Here is a 26,047-nt window from a genome sequence, read left to right on the forward strand (position 1 = left end):
CTGTCTGTGTGATCCCTGAATTTCAGAGGCTGGGCAGTAGGGGAGCGAGCCAGGGATGGTCCTGAAGGAGACTGCCGAGACGTGTGAAACAAGCCTCATTTCTTCCCTTCTCTGCCCTCTCCTCTCATGGTTGGGTGGGCTCAGGCACGCGGGTCTTCCCGCTCAGACTTCGGGTCTGGGCTGGGCTGTTTTCACATCCGCCCTTTCGGAGGCCCTCTGGCCTTGCGTCCCAGGGGACCTGAGCCATTTGGGGTTGTCAGCCTGTTGGGAGGCCCGGATGTGAGTGAATGCTGTGGTACCTGCCTGTCTCTGGCCTCCACCTCTGCATCTCGGTGGCGGTCACAGCAGAACCTCCACACCCAGTGGAGAGCGTGGCGGTCAGTGACTCTTAGAGCAGCAGAGTCCCCTTTGCAAGCAGCCCTCCCCCAGGAAACAGGTGACAAGGGCAGGGGACTGTCCTGGTGTCCGGCCCAGGCGTGGTCGGCTCTAACGTGGCGGGCTGTGTGTGGGGCTCAGGGTACAAGGACTTTGCAAGGAGCCCAGAACCAGGGCAGAGGTCGTGTGGTCCAGCTCACTGTTCAGACTGGGACAGCGAGGGGCGGCAGGCCTGGGCTCAGCCTGGCCCAGCACAGAGTGGCCACCGATGCCCCCACGTGGTGCCCTTGAACTTGAGGGCAGGCCCAGGGACGGTGCATGCACATGAGTGAGTTGTCCTGGCTGCACGGAGGGCTCTGGCCTGTGGCTGCAGCAGGACGTGGCCAAGCAGCAAGGCTGTCTCCGTGTTAAGCTCTTTGGTCTGGAACTTGGGGGAGTGGTTGGTCCTCCCGGTGCTGCTGGAATCCCCCCGGGTTACCGTGGGCAGTGGGCAGGCCCTGGGCTGGGCAGGGGCCTGGCTTCTCATCTCAGCTCTGTGACCCCCTGCTCTGGACCTTGGGTCCCTCCTGCAGAAGGGGCTTCTCAGGCTCCCATGGGCTCCAGCGTCAGGGCAGAGCTGGGCTGTGGTGTTGATTAACCAAGGTGTGCCCTTGGTGGGAGTGTGCGACCAGCGCTGTGACTTTCTCAGCTTGGAGTTTTCCTGAGTGTGTGACCTTTCTCCAGGCCATGGGGCGGGGGCATGCTTTGAATAGCTGAGCTCTCTCTGGGGCCCTCTGAGAGCATGCCTGTCCTTTGTACCTTCATTCAATGGCATTTGAACATCCCCATGAAAGGGGCCTGGGTAGGACCGCTGGACATTGCTGAGCCTCTGCTCCTCCTCTCCAAAGTGAGCCTGGCACCGGTCCTCTTGGGGGGCTGCTCCGACCGTCAGAATTAGGAGTGCTGAGTACCTGTCCCACATCTGGCATGGGGGGCTCTGGAGTTGCTACATGAGGTGTTTGTCATTCTCGATCCTGCCCCTGTGGCTTTATTCAGGTGGTTTTGCCAGTACTAGTCCCTTCTCTTCGTGTATGTGACCGTCACCATTTCACAGATGGGAAAACCGCGACTCAGAGGGGTCCTGGGCCGTCGTAGGATCTCCAGCCCAGACCTTCTTGCCCGTTCTCCATGCAGGCTGACCCCGGCTGCTGTGTCTGAGCTGATACATGTGGACAGGTGTGAGGTCCGAGGACCCCTCTGCCTGCTGGGACAAGGGGACAGTCTTGGGTGGTATCCACTCACAGGCAGCTCTGGGCTGAAAGCTCCTGGGTCCCTGTCCCTGGTGTCTGGGGCATACCTGCCAAGGCGGCAGCTGGTGTGAGCCTGTTAAGGAAAGGAATTCTGTGCTGTGGTAGTGGGACAGCGAGAGCCAGCCTCAGAGTTGATTAGTTTATTTATTTTGATTTCTAAGAGGATACATCTTCATTAGAGAAAGAAGATTTGGAAACGTAGAAAGAAAACCAAAACGCAGTTAGCCCAGCCTCCCAGGCAGGTCCCGCTCAGAAGAATTTTTTTCCCCTAAGATTGAACTGTTTATTTTCTCCCCGTGCGTGAGTGTGTTGGCTGCTGGCCGTCTGTATATTTAAGGTGGAATCTGGCTTTTTTCACTCAACATTGCATCAGGTGCTCTTTTTTTTCTTTCCTCTCTCAGTCGTCATAAACGTCGTCAGTGGGTTAATCTCCATGTGGGCTAACCAGAACTTATGTGACAGTTGCTCTGTTGTTGGACAGACTGTTTCCTGATGGTCCCTTGTATTCACAGCAGTGTTTTTGGTTAGTGGTGACCTCGGGCTGGTTGGCGTTTTGGTTGGTTTGGGGGCTGTGGAGGGCACTCTGCCCACTACACCAGAACGGTGCTCTGGATGGCCCACGCCGGGGGCGACACAGTGTGACTGCAATTTGGTCATCATCTTCCCATTTCCCCACTTAAAAATCTATGAGAAGGTGTGTTTGTTTCTGGGGGCTGCTGATACAAATAACCACACACTGGGAGGCTTACGAACAACAGAAACTTACCTCTCCCAGCTGTGGAGGCCAGAATTCTGAAATCAGGGTGTCGGCAGGCTTGTTCCTCAGGACTGGAGGCCCCGAGGGAGGAGTCCTCCTTGGCTCTTCCAGTTCCTGGCGGCTGCCGGCCGTCCTGCAGTCCTTGGCTTGTGGCCTCGCTCCCGTCTCTGCCTCCGGCTTCACACGCCTCTTCCTGTGTCTGTCACTTTCTGTCTCGTATAAGAACATTCGTATGGAGTTAGGGCCCTTCCTAATCCAGAATGGTCTCAGCTGGATCTCTACTTTGCTTCCATCTACAAGGACCCTTATCCAAGGTCGCACTCTGAGGTTCCAGGTGGATGTAAATGTGGGAGGACGCTACTCAGCCCTCGTCAGGTGTGCACGACCTTTATACCCCTGGGGAGATGAAGGGCACGGAGAGAGATGCTCAGAGAGGTGGAGTACCGGTCGTGCCGCTGTTCATGGTCAGAACGGAATCTGAAGCCGTGTGTCTCCCCACTGTCTGCGGAGCCCCAGCCAGCACTGGAGCCCTGGTTCAGGGTGTCCCTGAGAAACCACAAGTTTCCCGGGTTGTTCTAATAGACTTACACAGACCTCTCAAATGTGCTCAGAGGTTGATTGTTTATTTTTCCTTAAGATTGAACTGAAAATACATTTTTTTCTGTGATGTTTCATCTTCTTGACGTGTTATGTTTGGAAGGATGTGGACTAAGACGCCATCTTCTTCGATGTCTGCAGGTGAGAGAGGACAGGGGACGGCCTGCTTGCTTGTCAGTGCAAAGAACGCTTTCGCTGTCCTTTGCCTCAGACACCCCCCATGGATGGGGTCGGGGCAGGGGGCGTTCATTCAGTGGGGCCATCGGCCGTTGGAGGCATCTCCCTGGCATGCCGTTGGGGTGGGTGGGAGGGAGCGTGGTGGCTCTGGTGGCCCCTCTCCAGGCCAGCATGCCACCCTGCCCCTGCCACCTCTGCGCTGGCCCCAGATGTGACTCAGCAAAGAGCCCCTTGCTTGCTGCTGATGTTGAAAGATGGACCCTAGATGGCCCTTGTGTTGCAGGTGGGGAAACCGAGCATAGGCAGGGAGGGGTCACAGAGTGGCTGAGGGGCCAGTGTCCCTCGGGCGGCTGGGGGTGGCCTGTGGTCCAGCCCACAGTCCGGGTTGCAGCGGGTGGGCATCCCGGGACCGTGGCTCTGGTGGGTAAGAGCTGGCCCGGGCCTTGGGTTCCCTTCCCGCTGCACCATCTCCCGCTTTGTGAGGTTCGGTGAGTCTCCTCCTTATCCGGCCTCATTTCCCCAGTTGGAAGTAACCACCTCTCTTAAAGTATTTCTGTGAGGATCAGATCAGATAACAAAGGTAGCGGGCCTCCCGCGAGGTTCTGGAAATGGTGGAGAAGGTGTCTTTGTTTTTTTCTTAAAAGTGAGTTTAAAGTTACAGAAATATGGCAAGAATCATACAAGGACCCCTGTAGCTTTCCCCTAGATTTGCCAGCAGTTTTTGCCTCATTGCTTTGTCATTCTTTCTCTGAGCGCGGACTGTGTTTTTTCTTGAGCCGTGTGAGAGAAGGTGGGGTTAACACACCCTTTCAGCCTTAACCAGATGTGCGAACAAGGATGGTCACATAGTGATGGCACGATGCGACGCGGCGGTGAGCATCAGGAATTTGGATGCTGACACCCTGCTTGTCCCATCACGATGCTTTAGAGGAAGGATTTTCTGGTCCAGGGTCACACGCTGTACACTCTCTTTAGCTTTCTTTCACTCGGAACCGGTCTTTAGTTTTCCTTTGTCATTTCGCCCACACTTTTGAAGAGTACACACAGCTACATGTTGGCCCTGTCTGACGTGGCCCCACAGTCGCATGCAGGCTGTGCGTTTGGGCAGGACTGGCCCAGAGGGGAGGCTGTGTAAGTGGCACGTCCTGTCACGAGGTGCCTGGTGCGGGCTGGTCTTGGGAGTGAACTTGCTCATTTGGTTTAAGAGTTTCCCAAAGGTCTCCCCACTGAGCGATTAGTAATACATGTTTGTTATGAATAAACAGCCTGTGGGAGGCACTTTGAGACAACATGGTTGTCTTGTCCTTGCTGGACACCCCCACTCTGGGTCAGCGTCCACTGGTTCCCTGCCCGGCCATGGTAATGGGGGCTTTCTAACTTCCTCTGTCCTTCTAACTTAGCAGTTTGCGTTCTGCTGTGAGGGGCCCTTCCCTTCTCTCTCATCTGCATGTGAGTAGACACAAGGATTCTTATTGTATCTATCGTATTGTAATCCCTGCTCTCACTGTCATTGTCCCCTTGCCCATGACAAACAGCTGGTTGGCCACCAGGAAGGAGAAGGGAGTTAGGCTTTGACGTGCATCCTTGTCATGCGGGAGACCCTGCTCGCTCCGCCATTTGTCGTGCGGGGCAGCCTGCGGGGTCTCTGGTCCCGCTCCCCACATAAGAACGCAGGATATGGTGAGGCCAAAAAGGAACACCCACAGAGCCATAGGTAGGGGAGTCATACCACCACTATATTCTCACTGGAGGCTGGAATCACAGGACCTATAACCTGCCATCCGCTTCTCTGCCTGCCAACCAACCGACTCACTGACAACTCACCAGCACAGACGCAGCAGTTATATCAGTGGCTAATTGGCTAACTGGTTACAGCTGACGGGCAACTAGCCACAGCTGACGGCCATCTACTACCCGAGCCAGCACCCCTCCATGTGAGGATGAGAGCCTGGAAACTGCTCTCTGGAACTCTGTCCCCACAGTCCTTATAGGGTTGTGCAGGGCCTGGGGTCCAGGGCGCCTGCCCTTGTCCTGGCCGTGCCGCTGACGGCCTGCGACCTTGGATAAGTTGACAAACACCTTGGGGTCCTCGGTTCAACCCAATATTAGGAGAGCTTGGGACAGGCTGACCTTCAAGGCCCTTCTGTCCCAACCCCCAGAGCCCCTTGCGGTCCCCTCCCAGGTCTTGTGCTGTCCTTCTGCTGAGACCAGGAGCTGGCTGTGGGGCACTTCTGGTGGCCAGCTGTCATGTCCCCTGTGGCAATGATGACACAAAGGGCGGCTCCGTGGCACCCCGTCCACCTCACTTCCCGGTGGCGCTTCTCCAGCAGGGCCCTTCCTTGGCAGATCCCAGGCCTGTTTGTTCTCGTTAGTAACCAAACACTGACCTCATCCTGGCACTGGCTCCACTGACCTTCAGGTCTGTTCGCGTTCATATCTGTCTTAAGGAAACACAGCTGCGTGGGCAGGCACGGTGGTGCGCTGCGGTGATGGGCATACGCCCACCACGCCTAGCTGAGCCCTCCTGTGCCTGAAGGTTCCCCAGAGGCTCTCAACTCATGCAGTACAGAGGGGTGTCCTGGGTCCCAGAGAGCAGACTTCCGCCCAGGGTCACACAGGCCCCTGGTGCATGCACCAGTGGAGGTGCCTGTGTGCCCTGGATGGTGACAAGCTTCACAGGTCACCTGTGAGAGCCGGAGGTGGTGTTTGATCCTGGGGAAACAAAGGGCTAATGTCCCGGCTCTGTCCCACAGTGGGGCTTTGAGGGTCGAGTGCAGTGTGCAGGCAGCAACGTGAGGGCGGCCACCCTTCTCCAGGTGCCAGGCTTGGTGAGTGGTGCAACCCTGCAGGAACTCACACAGGGCTATGCACAGTCTAGTAGATAAGTGCTCCAGGCCCTGGGCCCAGCACACTCAGGGGAAGGGCCCCCTGCTGGGTGGGCAGGGGCTGGGGCTCCCCAGCAGTGGAGGCGTGGCCAGAGGTGCATGGAGGGGCTCAGTGTGGGGACAATCAATCACCTTCAGCTGAGAGGTGGGGGGTGAGGGCACCGAGGGGAGGGAGGAGTGAGGCTGGGAGGGCATTGCTGGGGAGTTTAGGTGGGAAAGCCGTGGGGACAGGTTTTTGGAGCAAGTGGAGCAGGACCACTCCAGCAGGGGTGGCAGGGGAGCCATGGTTTGCCCACAGGGCTATGGTCCTGGAGCAGGGGACCAGGGGCCCAAGGGAAGTCCCTTGGTCAAGTGCCATGGAGGGATCCGAACTCTGAGCTTATGCTTGTGAAGGTTCTGGAAGGACCTCGGAGAAGATTGTTAACTGAGCCCCACATTCCTGAGCTGCAGTGGCCTGGCCTGGGTATTTCAGAATCATCCCAGCAGCTCAGTGAGCGGGCATCACCCCTCCCATTACAGACGAGGACGCAGAGGCTAAGAGATGTTTAGTCACCAGTGTGAGGTCACACAGCTATGAGTACAGAGAGGCCCAGCTGACCCCAGGCCGGTTACTCCGGTTCTGTACCCCCCAGCGCATCCTCAGTGCCTGGGTGACCAAGTGTCTGGCCAGCAGGACAGTGAGCTCCTGGTCTGTCAGTCCTATTTTGGGCCACCACTGATGTCACGGTGGGAAGTGGACGGTTTTATAAGCCCTGCCCAAGGAAAGCAGGTGACCTTTGAGCCCCAGAAGTTGTGCACCCCCTCCTTAGTGGGGAGATCCGTGGGTCCAAAGGGCAACTTTAGCTGGATTTACTGGGTGAAAGGCAACTCAGAGAGCTGAGCCCACCAGTGATGGCAGGACAGGAATGGACCTGGCGTTGAAGCTGGGCTGGCAGAACCCTGCATCCGAAACACCAGAACCCCCCGTCAGCACCAATGCCTGCAGGGCTGTAGCCCTCCTTTGGTAGTGTGTCATGCAGGGTGTGTACCCTTCTGTTTGGGGTCTCCGGGAGCCCATCCGTCCTCACTGTACCGAGGGGACACTGAGGCTCCGCTGTGGCCATTCCTGCCCCCATGCGGCAAGCCGGCCCCCTGACTCCACATCCAGGGGCTCTCCACAGCAGGGTGAGGCTAAGCTCTGCCCGCCTCCTCCCTGCCAGTTATACGAGGCCTGGCCTGGGGCAGCCCATGCCCTTCTGAGCCAGCCTCTTGGCCCCCCAGTGACCTCAGGTGAATGCGCAGGTATATTGGCTTTCCGAGTGGTTGGGTCAGGGGACAAGATTGCAGTACACCCAGGGGCAGCGAGGTCCTGCCCACCCACCCCTGTCTCGAGGAGCAGTGCTCTATTCTCCCAGCATGCCGGGGCAGCTGGAGGTGGTCTCAGCTTGCCTGCCCTGGGACGAGCTTTGCCCTTCCCCTCCCTGAGCCTCCCACCTGGACCACCAGCTTCGGGGTTTGTTCTCACCCTTGCAGCATTCAGATCAGATCCCCAGGTGACCTGTGTGTGACCAAGGGCTCCCTGCCTGCTTCTTGTCACCGTGTGGCCTGGGGCTTGGATGAAGGCCGGCTTGGGCCGTTTCTCCTCTTGCCAGTTCCTTCTTTGCTGGAACCTCCTTCCTGCCTGGATTTGGCTTGAAATGGGGTCAGTTTGCTAGGAGGCAGGAGGCTGAGCCCTGGACTCAGGGCTCCGGTCTCAGCCTTTGATCCCCTGCTCGCTCCCTCCCTCCCCCACCCCCACCCCCTTCCCCACAGGCCACCTGCTCTGCCCATGTACATGGGCTGGATAGTCATCAGTCACCAGGGTCCATCTGTCCCCAGGGCTCCATGCCCTCCATGACCCTTTGCGCCTGGGCGCTCTGTGTGGTTGGAAAGGCTTCTCCTCTGCCGTGCATGGAACCAGCCTGAGTTTGCTCCCACGTCACAGCCAGCTCTGTGGTCCCAGTACCCTATACGCTACCAAAATCTGAACTTAAAATAGAGAGCGGGCATTTGCTTTACGAACAAATGACACCACGTTCGCTTCAAATGACCTTCACGTGTGACATTCCTAAATTGAATTCAGACCCCACTTTTAAAAATTTGTGGCGAGGCCCCAGACTTCGCTAGCTCTGAAAAGGAGGCAGGTGCTGGGTGCTCGGGTGAGCCAGGTCCCAGGTGGCAGTTACATAGTGGAGGTGAGTGTCACGTCTCCATGGCGAGCTGGTGCTGGGGACTCAGGGGGGCATGCCCTCAGCTTGGCTGTGTGGAAGCCTCAGCTCCCCGGTCCTTTCCATCAAGGTCATGCTGTCAGCATGTGGGTGGTTTTTATTGAGCATCTAGTAACTGTTGGGGACTTTTATAGCCGCTGCCTTTCTTGGTCCCCAAAGCAGCCTTCCAAGGTGGGTTTTTAATTTCTTTTTTAAATGAAACAGGCTCAGAGTGCTAGACAAGCGACCTAAAGTCACACAGCCACAACTTTTAGTTCCTGAGTTAGTCTCCTTTGGCTGCTGTCACACATTACCACGACCTTGGGGGCTTAACGAACACAATTTATTATCTTACAGTTCCAGAGGTCAGAAGAGCGAAAATCAGTGTCAGCAGGGCTTTGCTCTTTCTGGAGGCTGGAGGGGAGAATGGCTCTCCTGCCTTTTCCAGCTAGCGGCTGTCTGCCTTCCTTAGCTACTGGCCCTTCCCCCTCTTCAGAGCCAGCACCAGCACATTTCTCTGACTGTTCTTCCCTGGTCACAGCTCCCTCTGACCACAGCCGGGAAAGGCTCTCCGTTTTTAAACATTCAGGCAAGTGGGTTGGGCTCACCCAGATAGTCCCGGCCAACTTCCCACCTGAGCTCCGTAACCTTAATCACATCATGAGTCTCTTGTCATGTGGGGTCCCATTGTCCCAGATTCTGGGGGTTAAGGTGTGGGCATCTTTGGTGGGGGCGGGGGTGAGCGGGGACAGAAATCTGCTGAGTACAGTTCACAAGCGCAGGCTGAGGACAAGTCCCCTGTGATGTCATATGGGGAAACAGCCAGAGGATGTGTGGAGACTGCTGCCGGGCTTTTCTCCTGAGAGACCCTGTCGCTTCCTAACAGAAGTCTCTGCGGCTGTCACTGGCAGGCGCGAGGCTTCTGCTTTCACGTTCCCAGCATCAGTTCTGCCACGTGCCCTGTGCATGCGGAGTTGATCCTTTGCCCCAGTGGGAAGAAGGTGCCTTCCTCAGGACCTCATGGGGAACGGCACCTGTCAGCTGGCTTTGTTGCTGATGCCTTGGTCAGTCGTCACCCTGCGGTGAGCTGTATGTGAAATGGGAAGTGCAGTTTGCTGTCCCCATGCTGAGTCCGTCATTTCTGACTGGGCGGGGCCTTGCTGCCCTGCCTAATTGCAGGGACGCAGTCTTGCAGGGGCTCTGAGTCGCGTCCCTGTCCTCCTCCACCTGCCACACCTCCCTGCCTCTGCACACGCTGGACTGTCCCCTGGTGTCCTGCTGCTGCCTCCCCATGGTTCTTGCCTCTGCTGGACAGTTGGCCCCATCCTGGCCTAACCAGCCCCTCACGCAGGGGCTGCCTGGCACTCAGGAGAGATTTGGTTGACATCTGATGATGAACAAAAACTCCCCTTTCTCCTGAAACCAGCAGAGGTCTCCCCTTTTTGCTGCTAAGGGGCTTGACACATACATTTTGGGGCTCAGTAAATGTTTGCCCCCCTCCCTCCACCCCTCAGACTTCAGTCTAGCCCGTCCCAGCCTCGTCACAATCCCTGAAGTTCAGTTGTGTTTGCAGGAGGCTGGCCCCACCAATGAATAGTCAGGTCCAGGAGGGCATGGGGTCCCTTGGGGATGGAGCCCAAGGGGCAGACGACTTGAACAGTCCCTGCTCAGCATGGATCAGGGCTTCCAGGCCCTGTGTGTACGGTAGACTCACAGGGAGGGCATCTAAAGTGTATGTGGATGTCCAGGCCCCTAGAGTCCAATTCAGAAGAGATCAGATGTTATAAGGTCCCCAGGGAGCCAGTGTGTGTCGGTGCTGCGGTGCTGACAGCCACAGGCCCAGGGTGACTCAGCCACTGTGTGTCTGTGTGTGTGTCCTTGCCGGGCAGGGTCTGTGGAATCTGCTCTTGGCCATTATCTGCAGTTCCCGTTGGAGTACAGTCAGGCTTGGTGGGGGAGGGTACATGAACAGGGCTGTCGCTCTCACCGTCACCTGCCCACACAGGTTAATTTCTGTGAGAATTGAAGGCACAGGAGAAGTTGTTTTTTCCCCCTTCTCTCTGGTTTGAAACAGTGACACGGCCTTGGTTTGGCTTGTCAGGCTTCCCCAGCCGTAGCGAGGAGTTTGAGTTTTTGGTTAGAGAACACCGGAGGCTACCAGGCAGACCCGCCCGGGGCTCGTTCTAAAGGAGCCGATGGGGACCCGGCTTCCTGTCTTGTTGCTCCCTCGAGAGTTCAGTGCAGTTCTGGAAGCCTCGTGTCTTTCCCTGGAATTAAGCGCCTGGCACCCTTGCGGCCCAGAGTGGCCAAGGCGCTGATCCGTGGGAATCCCCAGAGCGGCTCATGCAGCACACAAAGGGGCAGATGGCAGCCAGGGGACAGCCATGAACCTTATCAGTGGAGGCTGCGCGGCCCGCGTGGAGAGAGCCCAGTTTTCATTAATGCAATCGTTTGTTTTTCTCGGTGCCCATTAATTTTTTTCCCTCTGTGGACTCTGGATGGAGAGGGTGGGGCTCCAGTCACGGCTGTTCCATTTCATTGTTCAGTGGCATTCGAGGTTTCCATGATCCCACGTCTCCGGGCGTGGAGGTGGGAACATGGGAGGGCGGGATGCCGGCCGTTTGGACATCTGTGAGCCAGACAGTGTTTTCACTGTGTGACTGCGGCCTTGCGACTTAACCTGTCTGAGACGCAGGCTCCTCTCCAAGAAGCAGGCACAGTGGTAGCAGGACCTACCTTATCAGCTGGAGGTGAGGATGGTCTGTGGTGACGGGAGGGTCAGGGTTTTCCTCAAGTGCCTGCTGGCACACGAAGGTGCTCAGGAAAGTTTGTGTGTGCGAATGGGAAGGAAGGTGCCCTTCTCAGTGCCCTGTGTGGAGGTGAACACTCTGTCCCAGGCCCAGGGCTCCGGAAGTCAGCTCTGACTTGCCTGTACCACCCTGTAGACCCCTGTGGGCAGCCCAGGTGGGCAGGCCAGGCTGGAGGAGGGAACGGCTGGGGCCAAAGTGCCCGGACCTGCCAACCCGCCCAGCTCAGGGCTGCCACCCCTGACAGGCGTCCTCACAGGAACCCGATGCTCCCCTGATAAGCCTCCCTCCGCCCTTCTGCCTTCATCCATAAATAATACCTGTCTCACATTCAGCCTGCACCTCCTGGAGCTGCGATGGGTGCCAGGAGGCAGATGCTAATGGCTCAGGTGTACCCGAACCTGCCTGTCACGGTCCCACCTCCGTGCCTTTGCTCACGCTGTGCCCACATCTTGTACTTGCCTTACATCCCCACCCCGTTGTCTGCCTGTCAGAGTCCTGCTTGCTCTTCAGTGCTCAGTTCAGATGCCGCCTCCTTCAGGAAGGAGTCCCTGATTTCTCCCCATCAGTACTTGCTGTACCTCTTTACTCTTTGCCCTTCAGCAAAAGTGTTTATTCCTATAGCTCTTTCATTAGGCTGAGAGACCCTCAAAGTAGGGGGCCAGGTCCTTGGACAAGCATGTGTGACACTGGTTCTGCTGGTGCCCGGCTCTGTGACCTTGGGCAGACCTGTTCACTCTCAACATCCTTTTTCTCTGGCCACCTGGCAGGGTCCCCGGGAGGCTTGGAGGGTGGCAGCGTGAGTGCATTTGCACTGAGGTTGGCAAGCAACTTCCCGTGCCCTCCTCATACCTACATTGGGAACCTTCAGTGATCCAGGGGCTCCATCCAGCAGATGATGCCTAAACAGAGGCCATTCAGCCTCTCCTTGCTTCCCCCTAGTGATGGGGAACTCACACCCCACTGGTAGCCTGGATTGTCGTGAAATTGGCAACTCTCCTTTCCAGTGCTGGGCTCTGCTCTGTGAGAATTCAATGCTTTAGAACTGCCCGGGGTCCCGGGAATAGGTGGGCCTTGGGATGGAACATCCTCCACGTCCTTTGAGAAGACAGGGCCATTTGCAGACTCCGCTGGACCCGTGTCCTGGGCCTCGCTGAGGGAGGCCTGGACATGCTCGTGGGTCAGAGGTGAGGGCAGCAGAACGCTCAGCTCCCAGGCCTGCCGAGCCTGGCCTGTGGGCAGGGTGGGTGGGCAGCAGCTGCCAGGGGACTGAGTACCAGCCAAGGACCAGTCACTTTCCAGCAGGACTGGGTACTGCAGGAAGCGTGGCCTTTGCTGCCATCTCGGGCTCAGGGCTGCACTGAGCCAGACGGAAGGAAGGCAGCCGGGAGGAGGAGGCCGCGGTACCACGGCCTGGTCCACACCATCTTCACCTCCCTCAGCCTCAGTTTCTTCATCTGTGAACCGGGGGCCGATGGCCTGCTCCCAGTGAGGAAAGACGAGGACCAGTGTGTGTAAGGAACCACTGTTGGTGCTCATCACGTGTGCGTGGGTATCAATGGTTCTTTGTTTTTTAAATTTTTAAAAATTTATTCGAGTCACATTGATTAATGAAATTATGGAGGTTTGAAGTGTACAATTCTATAATACATCATCTGCCCATTGCGTTGTTTACCACCCAAAGTCAAATATGCTTCCATCACCATATAGTTGACCTCCTTTACCCTTCTCAACCCCTTCCCCTGTTTCCCTCTGGTAACCACCATGCTGTTATCTGAGTCAGTTTGTTTGTTTGTTAGTTATCAATGGTTCTTGCTGGAATGACTTGCTCTTGCTCTATGACGGAGTCTGTTCCGGCTGCTACAACAGAATGCCACAACCTGGGGGCCTCATAAACAATAGACATTTGTTTCTCGTAGTGCTGGAGGCTGAGAGTCTCAAATCAGCACGCTGGCAGATTCAGTGCCTGGTGAGGGCCCGCCTCATAGACGGTGTCTCCCCACTGTGTCCGCAGTTGGTGGGAGGGATGAAAGCTCCCTGGGGTCTCTTTTTATCAGAGCACTAATCTCCTGTGGACTCCACACTCGTGACCTAATCACTTCCCAAAGGCCCCACCTAACACCATCACAGTGGGCATGAGGTTTCAGCACACGGATTTCGGGGGGAAACAACCATTCCGGCCATAGTGGTGTCCCTGGTGCCTGGAGCTGGTCAGAGCTCCCTGTGGTTGGTCCTCGGTCCTGGTCCTCAGCGCATGGCTGCACCTCCTTTCTGTGCCTACGGGGATGGCAGTGCCTCCCCATGGTGGGGGAGGGGTCTGAGGTGACCTGTGGGAGGAGCAGCTTGCTCTGTCAGGCACAACGGCGCCACCACCAGGAGGCACTGGTGCAGAGTGGGGCATCTCCCTGCCCTGCCCTGCTCCATTTTGATTTCCACGCCCCTCACATGACCTGCAGGTGTGTGCAGGCACTTCCTGCCCCTCGGGGATGCATCCTGGACAGGGGAGAAAGGAGAGAAGCCGAGAAAGCAGATGCTCTCTGAGCTGTTTTCATTCCTGGGACAGAGAGGGCGTGGACCCCTGGAATGATGAGGGTGCGTCTGTTTAATGAGGCCCTTCCACCCCCACGGAGCCATTGGCCCTGATGCCACAGCCGGCCCCTCTTAATGAAGTGGAAAGAGAAGGGAATTTAATCAGCTGAGCAGCCCTGTGGAGGAGTCAGCCATCTCCCGGCAGAGCCCCCACGGAGGAGGCCTAAGGCATGGTATGGCTGCGTCCTGCTAATGACCTGCCACAAAGCCCGCCTGTCCCCAAGGCCTTTCAGGGACCCTGCTCAGTGGGAGGGGGATGGAAGGGAGGCAGGGCTGGCAGGGACCCTGGACAGGGCAATAGCTAGAGAGTCAGGTCCGTGTGTAACTATGTGTCACTGTGACCCCCCCCACACACACACGCCCTGTCAGTCTATACTTCTTCCTATGCAGAGAGGGAAAATCGTACTTTCTCCTGGGCAGTGGCAGACTCTGTTGGCACAATGCCCAGATCCCCGAGGCACTTACTGCTTCCGGGCCCACCACTCACTTCACCTGCCAACACCTGCAGCTCCACCTGGGAGCTTTTTCTGTCAACTCTCCAGGTGGGCAGGGCTTCAGTATCAGTAGCACCTCCCATCCAAAGCACCCCCACCAGTGAGCCCTTGGGCAGGCGAGTAACCCTGAGACCCCAGAGCTCCCCAGTGGATTGACACCCCTCCCATTCTTCCCCACCCTGCCTCATTTCCCCACCCCCCAGCTGGGCTGGGGGAGGGTCCCTCCCACTAACTTGCTGGTGCTTGAGTCCTGTCTCACCCAAACTAGGATGTAAACTCGGAGCAAGGTCTGCCCTAGACAGCGTATGAGAGCTGGTGACTGGGGTCTGAGGGCCTCCTGTGACTGTCACAGGCTGACGCGCCTTCCTCTCATTGCAGCTGAAAGCTGACTCCTTCAGGAAACTGGTCCAACCCACCCAGCAGGATGAATTCCTGCTAGGTCCTCAGATTTTTTCCAAAGACCTACTATGTGCTGAGTAGTGAGCTAGGTGTGAGCTGAGTAGTGAGACTACAGTGGTGATCAGACGTGACCTCTGGCTCCCAAATTTTTACAGTTTGGACTGAAGGTGAGGCTGGGGCAACACTGCCTAGCCAGGGAGGAAGCCAGGCCAGGAGGGGAGATGGGACCGGCCTGGCCTCACAGCTCCCGAGAAGGCAGGGTAGTCTGATGGTTAGCGCCAGTGCCGAGCACAGGCCTCCTGGGAAGGAGCCAAACAGTGTCCGTGGGGAGGGGCTCACAGACTGCAGGCTGGTGACCACCCCCCACACCATGGGGTACACAGAGCATCTGTGAGGAGGGACAAAGCAAGGGCTGATATTCTGGGTCCCGGAAGTAAGAATGTTGCAGGGAGCCCCCCCACCCCTTCCTCCAGATGGAAGCTGAATCGTGAGTCACCCAGAATTGGTCTAGCGGGCCCAGGAGGGGCCAGAGGAAGGGGGAGGGGACGCCTTGGCCAGTCCAGCCTGGAGTCCCTTTCCTGGTCAGCTCCCTCGTTTTCCTCACAAGCAGTGAAGCCGGGAAATGACGCTTCCCTCCCCCTCCGCTCCTCCCCTCATTACTGCGAACCTTGGGATTAATTTAATTACACACTCATCTCCAAGAGGCTGGGGCTCAGAGGCGCCCGGTGGCATCACGCGTTGCCTGAGGCTTCTGGGAAGGATCAGGACGTCCTCCCTGGGAGCCAGGCCTTTCCCCAGCGTCTCCTGCCCTCCTGCCCCCCCCCACCTCAGGGTCCACCTCTCATTCTTTCCTGCTCTGTCCCACGGGTGACCAGATGTCCTGCTCCCTGGGTCCTGGCAGGGTGCAGGGGCTGGTTTGGGCAGCTGAGTGTGTGGCCAGGGTCCGGCGTGGCAGAGGAGGCTTCTCCGGGACTTGCGGGAGGTGCCTCGAATGCTGATAAACTGCAGGAATGGGAGGGCTGGGGGGTGGGGGCTGGAGCTTTGGAAAGGCCCCCAGACCGGAGCTGGGAGAAGGGGCCAGAGGGTGGCTGGTTGAGCCCACTATCTGGGCTGCCCTCCCAGCCACCCTTCTGTCTCTCTTGGATTAAAAGCTTCAGTGATGTCAGTGGGTGGGTCTGCAATGTGAAGGTGCAATAATTTATTCTCCTTTTTTATACAAGAAAGATTTCTCCCTATTCTCAAAGTAGATTATGTGAAAATTAACAGGAAATGGTGTGAATTAAATTTTAAAAATCACCCTTTCCTCCACGTGAGCCATGCTGCTGTCAGTATTTCCAGGTGCCCTCTGCTGACGTTATTTCAATGCATCAGTTTTTAAAATGTAGCAGCAATTACACATGTAATTTTGTGTCCAGTTCTTTCCACTGGCATTTAAGTGTTTTCCCACATTGTTTAGCAGAGAGACTCTTCCTAAACATCATTTGAATGATGGCAGAGTGTCTCTCTTGTTGGATACATCGTTATTTCCAGTTTTGGCCACTGTGACACCGTCTGCATGCTCCATTATTAGAATTAATTCTTTTGGATGGATTCCGTTGGAATTACTGGACAAATTAAAATATTTTAAGACTCTCATATTGTCATATTCCCAGTGGTCTAGAAAGTGTGCTTTGTTTTCTGTAGCCTCTTGGGTTTTGGGGTAAACCCAAATAGACAGGTGGAGCAGGGCCCAATCCTTGGTCTGGGGCCATGGACATGGCCTGTGGTCTGTGCCCACGTGTGGCCCACTTGGGAGGACAGCTGGCCTGTGGGCTGTGGCCTGTGGGCCCTGAGGTCTGGCACTGGCGGTGGGCGGATGGGTATTTTTGGGTCATTTGTGGAATGTGTGATGGCCTGGGTCCTTTCCCGGTACTGCATCTGTCACCACTCTTCTCACAGCTATACTGGGAGCTGGGTGTTGAACCTGCCGTGGCTGAGGGAAAGGCTGCCTCAGACAGGAGCAGTGGTGTGTCCGGCCTGCTCGCTGCGCATTGAGGGTGCTGAGCTGGTCAGCCGGTCTGCTGACTCCATCGCAGTCTGTGGCTCCAACTGCAGTCTAACCGAGAAGGGAAATGCTGGGAGCCCCTGACTCCTCCCATAGAAATGGCAGAGAGGCAACACCCTCCGCATAGCCAGGAGACTGGGTCGGCATTGTGTTTACCTTCTGAAAGGCTGAGTGCATGAGTTAGTGACCGGATGTGGGCTGTTGTCGCACACAGTGGCTGGTCCCTCTCCTGAGTGCGGCTGTGCCTGGCAGCCCTATCCCGTGGTGGGAGCTGCGGTGAGCAGGGCGGCTGGCTTGCGGCCACCCCCAAGGATTGGGCAGTAATGAGAGAGGCTTGACCAAGTACTGCGGCTCCTTTCTGGGAGCCTCTGCCAGCTTCCCTCAATGGTGCGGTGCTGTCAGCTTTGCTCGGGGCGGCCAGACACTTGGTGTCCTGAGGGCTGACTGTCAGGGGTGGGCTGGCTGGTGGGGATAGGAGCAGGAAGGCTGGGCCTGGGCCCTCCTGCTCACCTACCAGCAAGTGGGGACCCTGCGTTCCTCGTGGCCTCCTCATCTGGAAAATGGGGACATTGCCTACTGCAGGGGCTGCCATATGTCACATGGGGTGGGGAGTGGGTCCACCCCTCCCCCACCAACCCCACCTAGAGGGCGACCACACTGGGGCCTCTTTGCCTTAACTTGTACGGATGAGAGAGCTGGGACCGTCTTCAGTTTATCTTGTCTGCTGGTTCCCAGCTGGCATTCCAGGGAACCCCCCTGCTAACAGCATGCAGGGGACAGACAGGTTGGGGAGCCCCGGGCATACCCCCTTTCCTTCCCTGTGCTCAGGGGGGCCCAGCAAACCCTGGACACCGAGGCCTTTTCCATCAGGCCTGTTTGCATGGATGCGATGTGGGAAGGGATGGAGAACTGCTTGTCAGTTTTGGGTGACTAGTGAGTAAACTGAGGCTGGAGGCAGTATGGACTATAGTGACCGCAGGCCAAAGCAGGGTGTGAGCAAGGCCTTCCTACAGCTGTGGCCACCCAGGTCTGGGCACATGGCATCTGCCCACACGGCGAGTGTGCACAGGGTCCCGGGGTGGGGGGGCTTTGCAGTCACTGTCTAGGGTCCAGCCCCACCTCTGCCACTGCTGTGCATTGTGCTGTAAACAAGCCGCTGGAACCCTGATTCCTCAGCTGTCAAAGGGGGCTGGCTCTCCTGAGCTGGGGTGAGGTGAGGCTAGTGTGGGGAGCACCCAGCCCCCGGAAGGGCTCCCCGGCCGAGCTGGCCTGTGGTCAGTGTCATCCCTGGGGCTGAAGGTGGGGTAGGCTGCAGAGGGCCACTGTTCTCCCTTTCCAGAAGGCTCTGCATTCCTGAGAGGTGACTGGTGTGGACTGGAATCGGGGTGTCATTCCCCAGAAGTGAGTGGTTGGGGCCAGCTGCCACCCATTCCTGCCCAGGGCTGGGCCTGATGCTTAAAAATGCAAATGCTTGTGGGCCTGGTCTGGGGCTGGCTGGGCAGAGCTCCTGAGGGTCCTTCCATGTGCTTAGGGAACAAAGTGAGGCAGGTCAAGGGGCAAACGGGGCACCCATGCAGGAAAGCTGCCTCTTACAACTGGGGGCGGCCTCTGGACAGCCTAGCTGAAGGGCAGGAATTCCTGGGTCCGGGGCCAACCCCTGGTGCAGGAAGGTCATGCCCGGCATTCTGGGGGGAGAACTGCTGCCGCCCCAGTCCTACAGGGCACCAGTGGGGCAGGGGCATGACATCCATGCCATCCGGGAAGATGCCAAGGGCATTGGGTGGTGCCGGCCGTGCGCTGGGGGTGGGCAGGTGGTGGTCCAGCTCCTGGCGGTTCTCATTGGTAAGAGTTGGTCGGAAGGTGGAGGCTTATCTGCCGTATGTGCCTCCTCCGCTGACTGTTTGTAGAAGTTCCTGCACATCAGACACGGTGCAGGCAGAGGACGTCAGGGGCTGAGTTAGTGTGCTTAGGAGCCTCAGTTTCTCCTGCTGGACCCTGGACCCTGGGGTGCTCTGGCCCTGGTTGCAAGGGCCCCATCAGGGGAGTATTTTAGAGGACCCGAAGCATTGCGGAGGCTGAAGGAATTGGTCCAGGACAAGCTGGCGAGGGAACCCCTCATCTCCTTTCTGCAGAGGGGGTGTGGGAGGGCAACTCTCCCACTGGAGACCAAGTCTGATGGTTAATGTGTCCCCCGTCTTGTGTCATTACAGATCCCTCATCCACTTACATCAGACAACTGGAGACCAAGGTGAAGCTGCTGGAGGGGGACAAACTCCCCGCACAGGTAGGCCGTCTGGGGGCGGACTTGGAGGACCGTGCCTGTTGCACGCAAGGGCCAATATGAGCCCTCCACCCACCTCTGGGTGCCCACCCCTGGCTTCTGTGCCCACCCTGGCCCAGCTTACCTGGGCTCCCTTCCCCCTTCATACTCGTAACCCCACCCCCACCCCCACCCCCCCGCCACTCCCATCCCAAGCCATCTCCTGGAACACAGGCACCTAACCCCTGCTCACTGCTTCTGGGGTACCCTGCATCACGTCTTTTCACTCTCTGTCCCCCAGTGGTCTGCGAGCTCTTTGGGGGCCACACTGAACCGGTACCAGAGATGATACGGACACACAATTGCTGAAGTAATAGGCCGCTTTGTTTGCCCTTCTAGCAGCTGGGTGAATCAAAGCTCAGAGGTGGGCTGGCATGCGTCCCTCTGAGGGAGACCCACACGGAGACCTCCCTGCCCCTGCCACACCCAGGCCTCTCTGGGCTGGGGTCCATCTTCCTCCCTCCTGGGCCTGACGTGCCCACAGACAGATGAGGCCGTGTCTCATCCTCAGCACGTCCCCAGCACAGGGACAGCGGGTTAGAGACCAGGCGATGAGGGCATGCAGAGGGCATGCAGCAGGGAGGTAGTGCAGGGTGAGAGGCAGGGCACTGCAGTGTGGCTGGAGCGTGGTGGGGGCATGACTGTTGGCACAAGGGGCCTTTCCTGCTGTGGGTGGGGCAGTGATGGGAGGCTGGGGTCAGGGGTCTGTTGGCGTGGCCGGCCCTGTAGCCTGTCTCCCTCGTACCCATCCCTGGCTTCATCTCCCCTCCCCCTCCCTTGCCGCAGCCCTGGTCCGTAAGCTGCTGGCCAGCTGGGATGCCCACAGCATTTCTCTGGGAACCAGCCCCAGGGAAGGCTCAGCTGCTTGGCCCCAGTTGCTGGGCAACCAGTGGGCTTGGCGCCACTGCCCTTCTCAGGGAGCCTGAGGCACCCTCTCTGCCCGCTGGGTGGCTGCTGGCTCCCCCGGCCCCCTTGTCCCTGCTCGGGCCACGTGGACAGTTCCCACAGCTCTGCAGAGTACAGGGTACAGGTTTGGGCTGCCCCTCATTTCTCACTCCCATGGCTGCTCCGCCCCTCCCCACCATGCTCCGGTGCAGAGCCAGGCAGGCATTGCATTATAGGGCTGGTTTTATAACTTTGTGATGGGGTGTAAGGTCCGTCATGGTGGAATGGCTTGGCCACAAGTCTGGCTGGCTCCTCGGGGCTGGAAGAGCCGGGAGGAGCTGGGGTCTCACCTGGCTGTGTGGGCTGGGGCTCCTTAGACCCAGCGTTCCACGTGGGCCCGACCTGGGCTGGTCGTGGTTGCTAAAGAGGGGTGTGGGCTGGGCTGGGCTGGGCTGTGGGCACTGTGGGTGGAAGTGACACAGGATATGGGGGTGGTGGGGCAGCAGTAGGGCTCAGGAGCAGGTGCCCGGCCAGCGAATAGGGGAGCGAGCCGCCCCAGCCACTGTGCAGCGGCATGAGGCCAGGACCACGTCTGGTAGCTGAAGCCTCAGGCCGGTGGGGTCGGCAGCCGTGCGAGTCTCTCCGGTCTGCTCGTTCTCTGTCCCGTTGCTCCTGGGAGAAGCGGGATGAGAACCAAGGGCTGGTTTGGGTGCTGTCAGCGGTGATGTTCCGTTGCACACACATAGGTCACAGAGTGGCAGCTCTTTCTTTTCCTGATATGCACTCCCTGCCTCCCGAGGGAGCCCCCCCCATCAATGTGTCCCTTTGCCCCACACCAACATATGCAGAGGTGGAGATGGACAGGGGCCCCTTTCTTGCTGTGGGTGGGCAGTGATGGGAGGCTGTGACATAAGGGGACGGCAGCTGCCTGGGCACAGGTGGCTCTGCCCAGCCCCTCTACCTCCCCAGCCTGCTCCGACTGCTCCCAGGGACCAGACTTGGGCCTTGGCCTGAAGGCAGCAGCACTAGGGTTCTGTCCCACCCCTGTGCCCACGCCTGGGCCAGGCACGCTGGGCACAGACATGGTCCGATGGGGGCAAGTGGACCCTTGCCCGGACCCAGGCTTGCTGGCTGCAGGCGGTTAGATTGGGACTTAGGGGCAAGGACACGGTTTTCTCTGTGCGTTGCCAGAACAGAAGTGCTGGGCATTCAGAGGCCAAACAGTATGGAAGCTTCCAGCGTCTTATTTCTGTAGCGCTTTTCCTTCTCCTTCAATGAGGCCTGGTGAAGCTGAGCTGCTCTGGAGGCAGCTGTGGGTGCTGGCGTGTGTCATGGGCGTAGCCACCCAGCTCTGCTTCCTCGTCTCTGCCTCAGCAGGGACTGTGCTGGTGGGCTGGGGCCTTGCCCAGGGTGTCCCAGGGGGCCGGCGTCCGCTACACCCAGCATCCCAGGAAGGCAGCTGCCATGCGCTGTGCTGCTCGGGCCTGTGCATTGCGAGCCCACTGTCCTCGTCTGGCACAAGCACTCAGGCACCAGTGGCATTGGCCAAGTGTCTCCAGGGTCACCCACGGAGCTCCTGCTGCCCTGCCACGCACTGTTGCAGGTGGGTGGGCGTTGCTGGCCTTGGAGGAGGGCACGGCTGTTCTGAGCCCTGCAGGAGGAGAGAGAGACAGAGAGATAGTGAGAGAAGGGCCATCCCCCGTCCCTGAGGAGAGAGAGACAGAGACACAGTGAGAGAAGGGCCATCCCCCATCCCGGGGCTTCCTGGTGACAGTTCTCACCTTGCTTGCCTTTGGATTCCTGGGGTGGCTCAGATGGCACCAGCCTTATAAGGATCCTCAAGCCACTTCCTGTTCCCCAGGGTCCGTTTACTCACGTGTAAAATGGACACTCACTCAGTACTGTAATTGATCACTTGCTGTATGCATGGCTCTGGGGATCCAGGGGTGACCAGGCAGAGCCTGCCATCAGGGAGCTTGCTGTCCAGTCTCACTCTTGTCCCTGCCTGAACACCTCCTTTCCCGGCCAGCAGGACTCACGTGTACAAGGGGCTGCTGGAGGACAGCAGAGCGGGTGCAAGCCCCATGGTCAGGCCCCATGGTCACTCTCCATGGGGAGAGTACTGGCCTTTTTCTAGCGGAGTCCAGGGAAGAAGGAGTTTGTTTAGCCTTCTTCCTCTTGGACTCTCGCAAGTCATAGGCTCCCAGCTCAGGTGTGACCTCCTGCCAACAGCCTTCTCAACCACCCCCAAGTGGCTTTGTTCATGCTCTGTGCTCTCAGCCCCGTGGGCTGCCTGCTGTGCTGGTAGGGTAGTGGGATCCTCCATTAGGGAGCCTGGCCCTCACCCCTGCGGGACTGTCAGCTACTCAAGGACTGGGCTGCAGGGTCTGAGTGGTCAAACCTCCAATGCTCAGCATAGCTGGACTGGGTGGATGCATCTCGGGGAGCTCCTGGCTGCCCCCCACCCAGTGTCTTAAGCCAAGAGGGGAGGCTAGTTCTTGCCCAGAATGAGGAAGGTCTGCTCAACCATTGGAGAGCTGCTTTATAAGGTAGTGAGTGTATCATACTTGGAGGTAATCAAGTGATGGATGAACATATTTGGGAATCTTGAAAGGGAGGGATTCTGGCCTTGGCCTCATGAGCTCTGGCTTGTGAGATATTTATGATTCTAGCATTTAAGTCTTGTCATTGAAATCGAATTGCACAGAAACCTCCAGCTCTGTGCAAAGTGGGGAATCTGCCTGTTGGCGAAAAGTCAGGGAGAGCAGTATTATTCTTTGAACTGTCTTAAGGGGATGTGGCTTTGGGGTTTGGGTGGGAGGACGGCGAGCCTCTGTGGATTCCCGCTTCCTACTGCCCCACCTCTTCCCCCCACGGCCTCTATTTAACTCCCAAATAGCTTTAATTAAAACTGTGCCAGAGTGTTCACAGACTAAGTTACTGTATTGCAGTTCGTGTTTTCTCTCTCTTGTCGGCTTTAAAAATTTCATCAGCACAGCTGCTTCCTCTGTGATGATTCATCTCGGGCCCCCATACACGTTAGTATTTTTCCTGTGGCTTCTCTGTGCCCGGCCGGGCTGGGGTGGGGGTGGCTATAATTGATGCTGGGCCTCAGCTCTGTCTTTCCCTCAGTTAACTCCCCTGCTGGGCTGATAAATGAAGGCTCTGTGTGTGCCCAGAAGCCAGCTTTACAAAAGCACGCGGAGCTTGCGATGCTGTGTCACACTGGGCAAGCAGGCGGCCATCTGGGGGAGTGCAGGCATTGGTCCAGGCCAGTGACTGAACAGCCCCCCGCCAGCCTGCCCCCTCCTCCTCACCCCTGTCTGCTCTTTCCCCCATCCTGTCGTGCCACACTCGGGGGCTGAACACTCAAGTTGGAAGTGACCCCAGGATTTACACCAAGCACAGATGGGGAAACTGAGGCCTGGTGGAGCGGGATTTCCTGGCATGGGTGACTCTTTGTTTGCGAGGGCTGCCATAACAAAGAACCACATGCTGGGCAGTTGAAACGAGTGAAATGTATTCTCTCGTGGTTCCAGGGGCCAGAAGGCCAAGATGAAGGCAGGGATGCTTCCCTCTGAGGCCTGGGAGAGAAGGGTCTGTCCCAGGCCCCTCTCCTTGGCATGTAGACGCCCATCTCCTCCCTGTGTCTAAACATCTTCCTTCTGTGTGTAGTGTCCCAGTTTCCCCTTTCTATGAGGACACCAGTCGTGTTGGATTAGAGCCCACCCTGCGGACCTCACTTTCACGTGATCACGTCTGTAAAGACCCATCTCCACACAGGTCACATTCTGAGGTCTTGGAGGTTAGGACATCAACCTACGAGTGGAGAGGGGGACACAGTTCAGCCTGCAGCAGTGCTGTCGTTGGCCTGATGGTATAAGAAAGTGGCTTTACCCGCTGTGTGGCTTTCGGTGAAAGTCCGTGTGTCCTGGTACCTCGGTTTTCTTACCTGTAAGGCAGGGATGGTGAGTCCACGTGCGGACTGAATGGAACCCGGCACCTGGGGAATGCCCTGGGCCGTGGCTGACCTTCTCACCTTTTCCTGGTCCCAGGACCCGGAAAATTTCAAGGTCTGGCAGACTGTGCCCACCCGGCCAGTGTGTTGGACTGGCCCGTCCCCAAATGAACCGCTCCTGTTTGTCCTTTGTCTGCGTTTTGAACCATCCAGGCTGCTACCATCTAAGCCCATCGCTGATGCCCCTATTCTTTTCCTGAGTCCCTGAGGAAGACAGGCTGTTCTGATGGGGGGACTCCCTTGCCCAAGCCCTCCGGACATGCTGGCCCCACGGCATTTCTTCTGTGGCGGTTCAGCTTGCTGGGGTCTTCTGTGACATTTTGCCTTGGCGACAAGGTCTCGGCCGTTCCCGCTCTGCCCGTTTGGTGTCTGGGCTAGGCTGTCGTGTCCTCGCCCCCTTTGTCATGGGCAGTGTGGTCTCCAGAGGGCTTTAAGTGCCTCATTAGCAGAACCTTTGAACCGGTCCAACCCCTCCTGCAGCCCAGGAGGGAGCCCTCTTTCCAGTACCAAGTGGAAGGTCAGTCTAGCAACATGGGTGGGAATGGAGTAGGAAGTCCACCCCTGCCCCCTCTGCCAAAGGCTTAACCGGTGGCCTCTGTGAGCCACACACTGGGTGAGAGTCCGCATGGCATGAGGCCAAGCCCAGGTCTCTAAGCCAGAGCGTCAGGTTCAAATCCCTGAAGTGTCATCTTACCAGCTGGGTGGCATTGGGCCAGTGGCTTAGCCTCTCTGTGCCTCAGTTTTCCCATGTGCAAAATGAGGACACTAGTGGTGCCTGCCCTGGGATTAAAGGGCAAATCATGGAAAATACCGAGGCCCGGGGCTGGCCAGCGGTGAGGCTTATGGATCAGGCACCGTGATCTCGCCTGTAGGCCATCCGGCAGCCGTGTCCTTTGAGACCCCAATTTATGTGCAAGCAGAGACGTGAGAAGTGGGTGGGCTGCTCAGACCCACCCAGCCACGATGGTGTTTGCATCTGCGTCTGTGCCCACCTCCTTGCTCTGTGGGACCGTGAGGTGGTGCGGTCATTGTGATGGACGAGGCCTGGGCCACATGCTGCCTGTCAGTCACTGCCCCAGGTCCTGAGCGGTGCACACACCGAGTTTGAAAAATGGGACTTAGGGCCAGAAATTGCATGGGGATCAGGGGAGCAGTGCCAGCGGTGGATAAGTGATATTAGCCACACATTAACCACACGTGGGATCTCGCCTGCCTAATCGGAGGACTTATTAGGAAGAACCCTCTGGGCCCAGAGCCGTGTGTATAACGGCCTGCAAATGAGTTCTCTTAAAATTAAAGAAAAAAAGAAAGTGAATCTGGTTGGCACCGGTCTGCTCTGGTGAGGACCTTGAGGACAGAGCAGAGGCCAGAGGGAGTGCGTCCGGCCCTGGCCTCTCCCAGCTGGCTGGGATCTGGGGGTGTCTCCAGCCCCATGCACCCCACTGCAGCCTCTCAGAAGGGCTGCTTTTCTGCTGAACGACAGCTGCGTTCTGGTGAGACTTAGGGAGGGCTGCCGTTCCCTAAGGGGGTAGGTGCCCCGTGCCAGGGTGTGGCAGATGCTGTCCGTCCTTGGGAAATCTGGAGTTTTAAAAATGGGGGGCTTCTGGGAGGTGTGTTTGGGACCCGCCACCCCAGTTTGAGGTGTGGTAACACCATGCCGGCCAAGGTGTCCAGGGTAGGGGGACCCGTAAGGGGCGTGAGTGGCGTTTGGTGGGTGACACTGCTCGTCTTCCCTTGCAGCTGCCCCAGCCCTGCGTCCAGAGAAGCTGGCTTCAGGTAGAGCCTCCGGGTGGCACTGGTGTGCAGTGGTGTTTGGGGTGGGGCGGGGCTGCTCTGAGTGCTGTGTGCTGCTCTGTCTGCTTGGGGTCCCCTCACTTGGGCCCTTCCCGTCCCTTCCTGGGAGCTGACCACCACCCAGGGTGCCCTGGTCCTGCCTTTAGAGTCTTCCTGGGACCTGCCCTATCTCTGAGCTGGTGTCAATTTCCAGCGTAACAAAACGACAGGAAAAGAGCAGGTTCTCACCTACTCACTGGCCCCGCCCACTCGGGAGGTCAGCAGGCTTAGTCGCTGTGGTTCCCTCTGTGCGGGGAGAACCCTGAGGTAGAGGTGGGAGGAGGGGTTTGCCACGGCCCGGCCGCTGCCCCTGAGCGAGGTCCTTGGGGCTGCCTGGGGACAGTAGTGCCCCT

The 26,047-nt window shown here is 57.8% G+C and overlaps 1 protein-coding gene across 5 annotated transcripts in view; it reads left to right on the plus strand.

Moving 5' to 3' along the window:
* Window positions 1-26,047, plus strand: part of CCDC85C (coiled-coil domain containing 85C) — a 77,477-nt gene that overhangs the window by 38,177 nt on the left and 13,253 nt on the right. For 3 of the 5 annotated variants that reach the window (XM_019751584.2, XM_019751581.2, XM_019751582.2), the window contains exons 2-3: window positions 18,849-18,922; window positions 25,602-25,637. In XM_019751584.2, the coding sequence (XP_019607143.1) occupies window positions 18,849-18,922; window positions 25,602-25,637 (110 nt within the window). The remainder of the gene's footprint in view (window positions 1-18,848; window positions 18,923-25,601; window positions 25,638-26,047) is intronic. The other 2 variants (XM_074326948.1, XM_019751583.2) reach the window with 1 other exon arrangement.

This window comes from Rhinolophus sinicus, linkage group LG03 (genome assembly GCF_036562045.2).
Source record: "Rhinolophus sinicus isolate RSC01 linkage group LG03, ASM3656204v1, whole genome shotgun sequence".
NCBI classification, from domain to species: domain Eukaryota; kingdom Metazoa; phylum Chordata; class Mammalia; order Chiroptera; family Rhinolophidae; genus Rhinolophus; species Rhinolophus sinicus.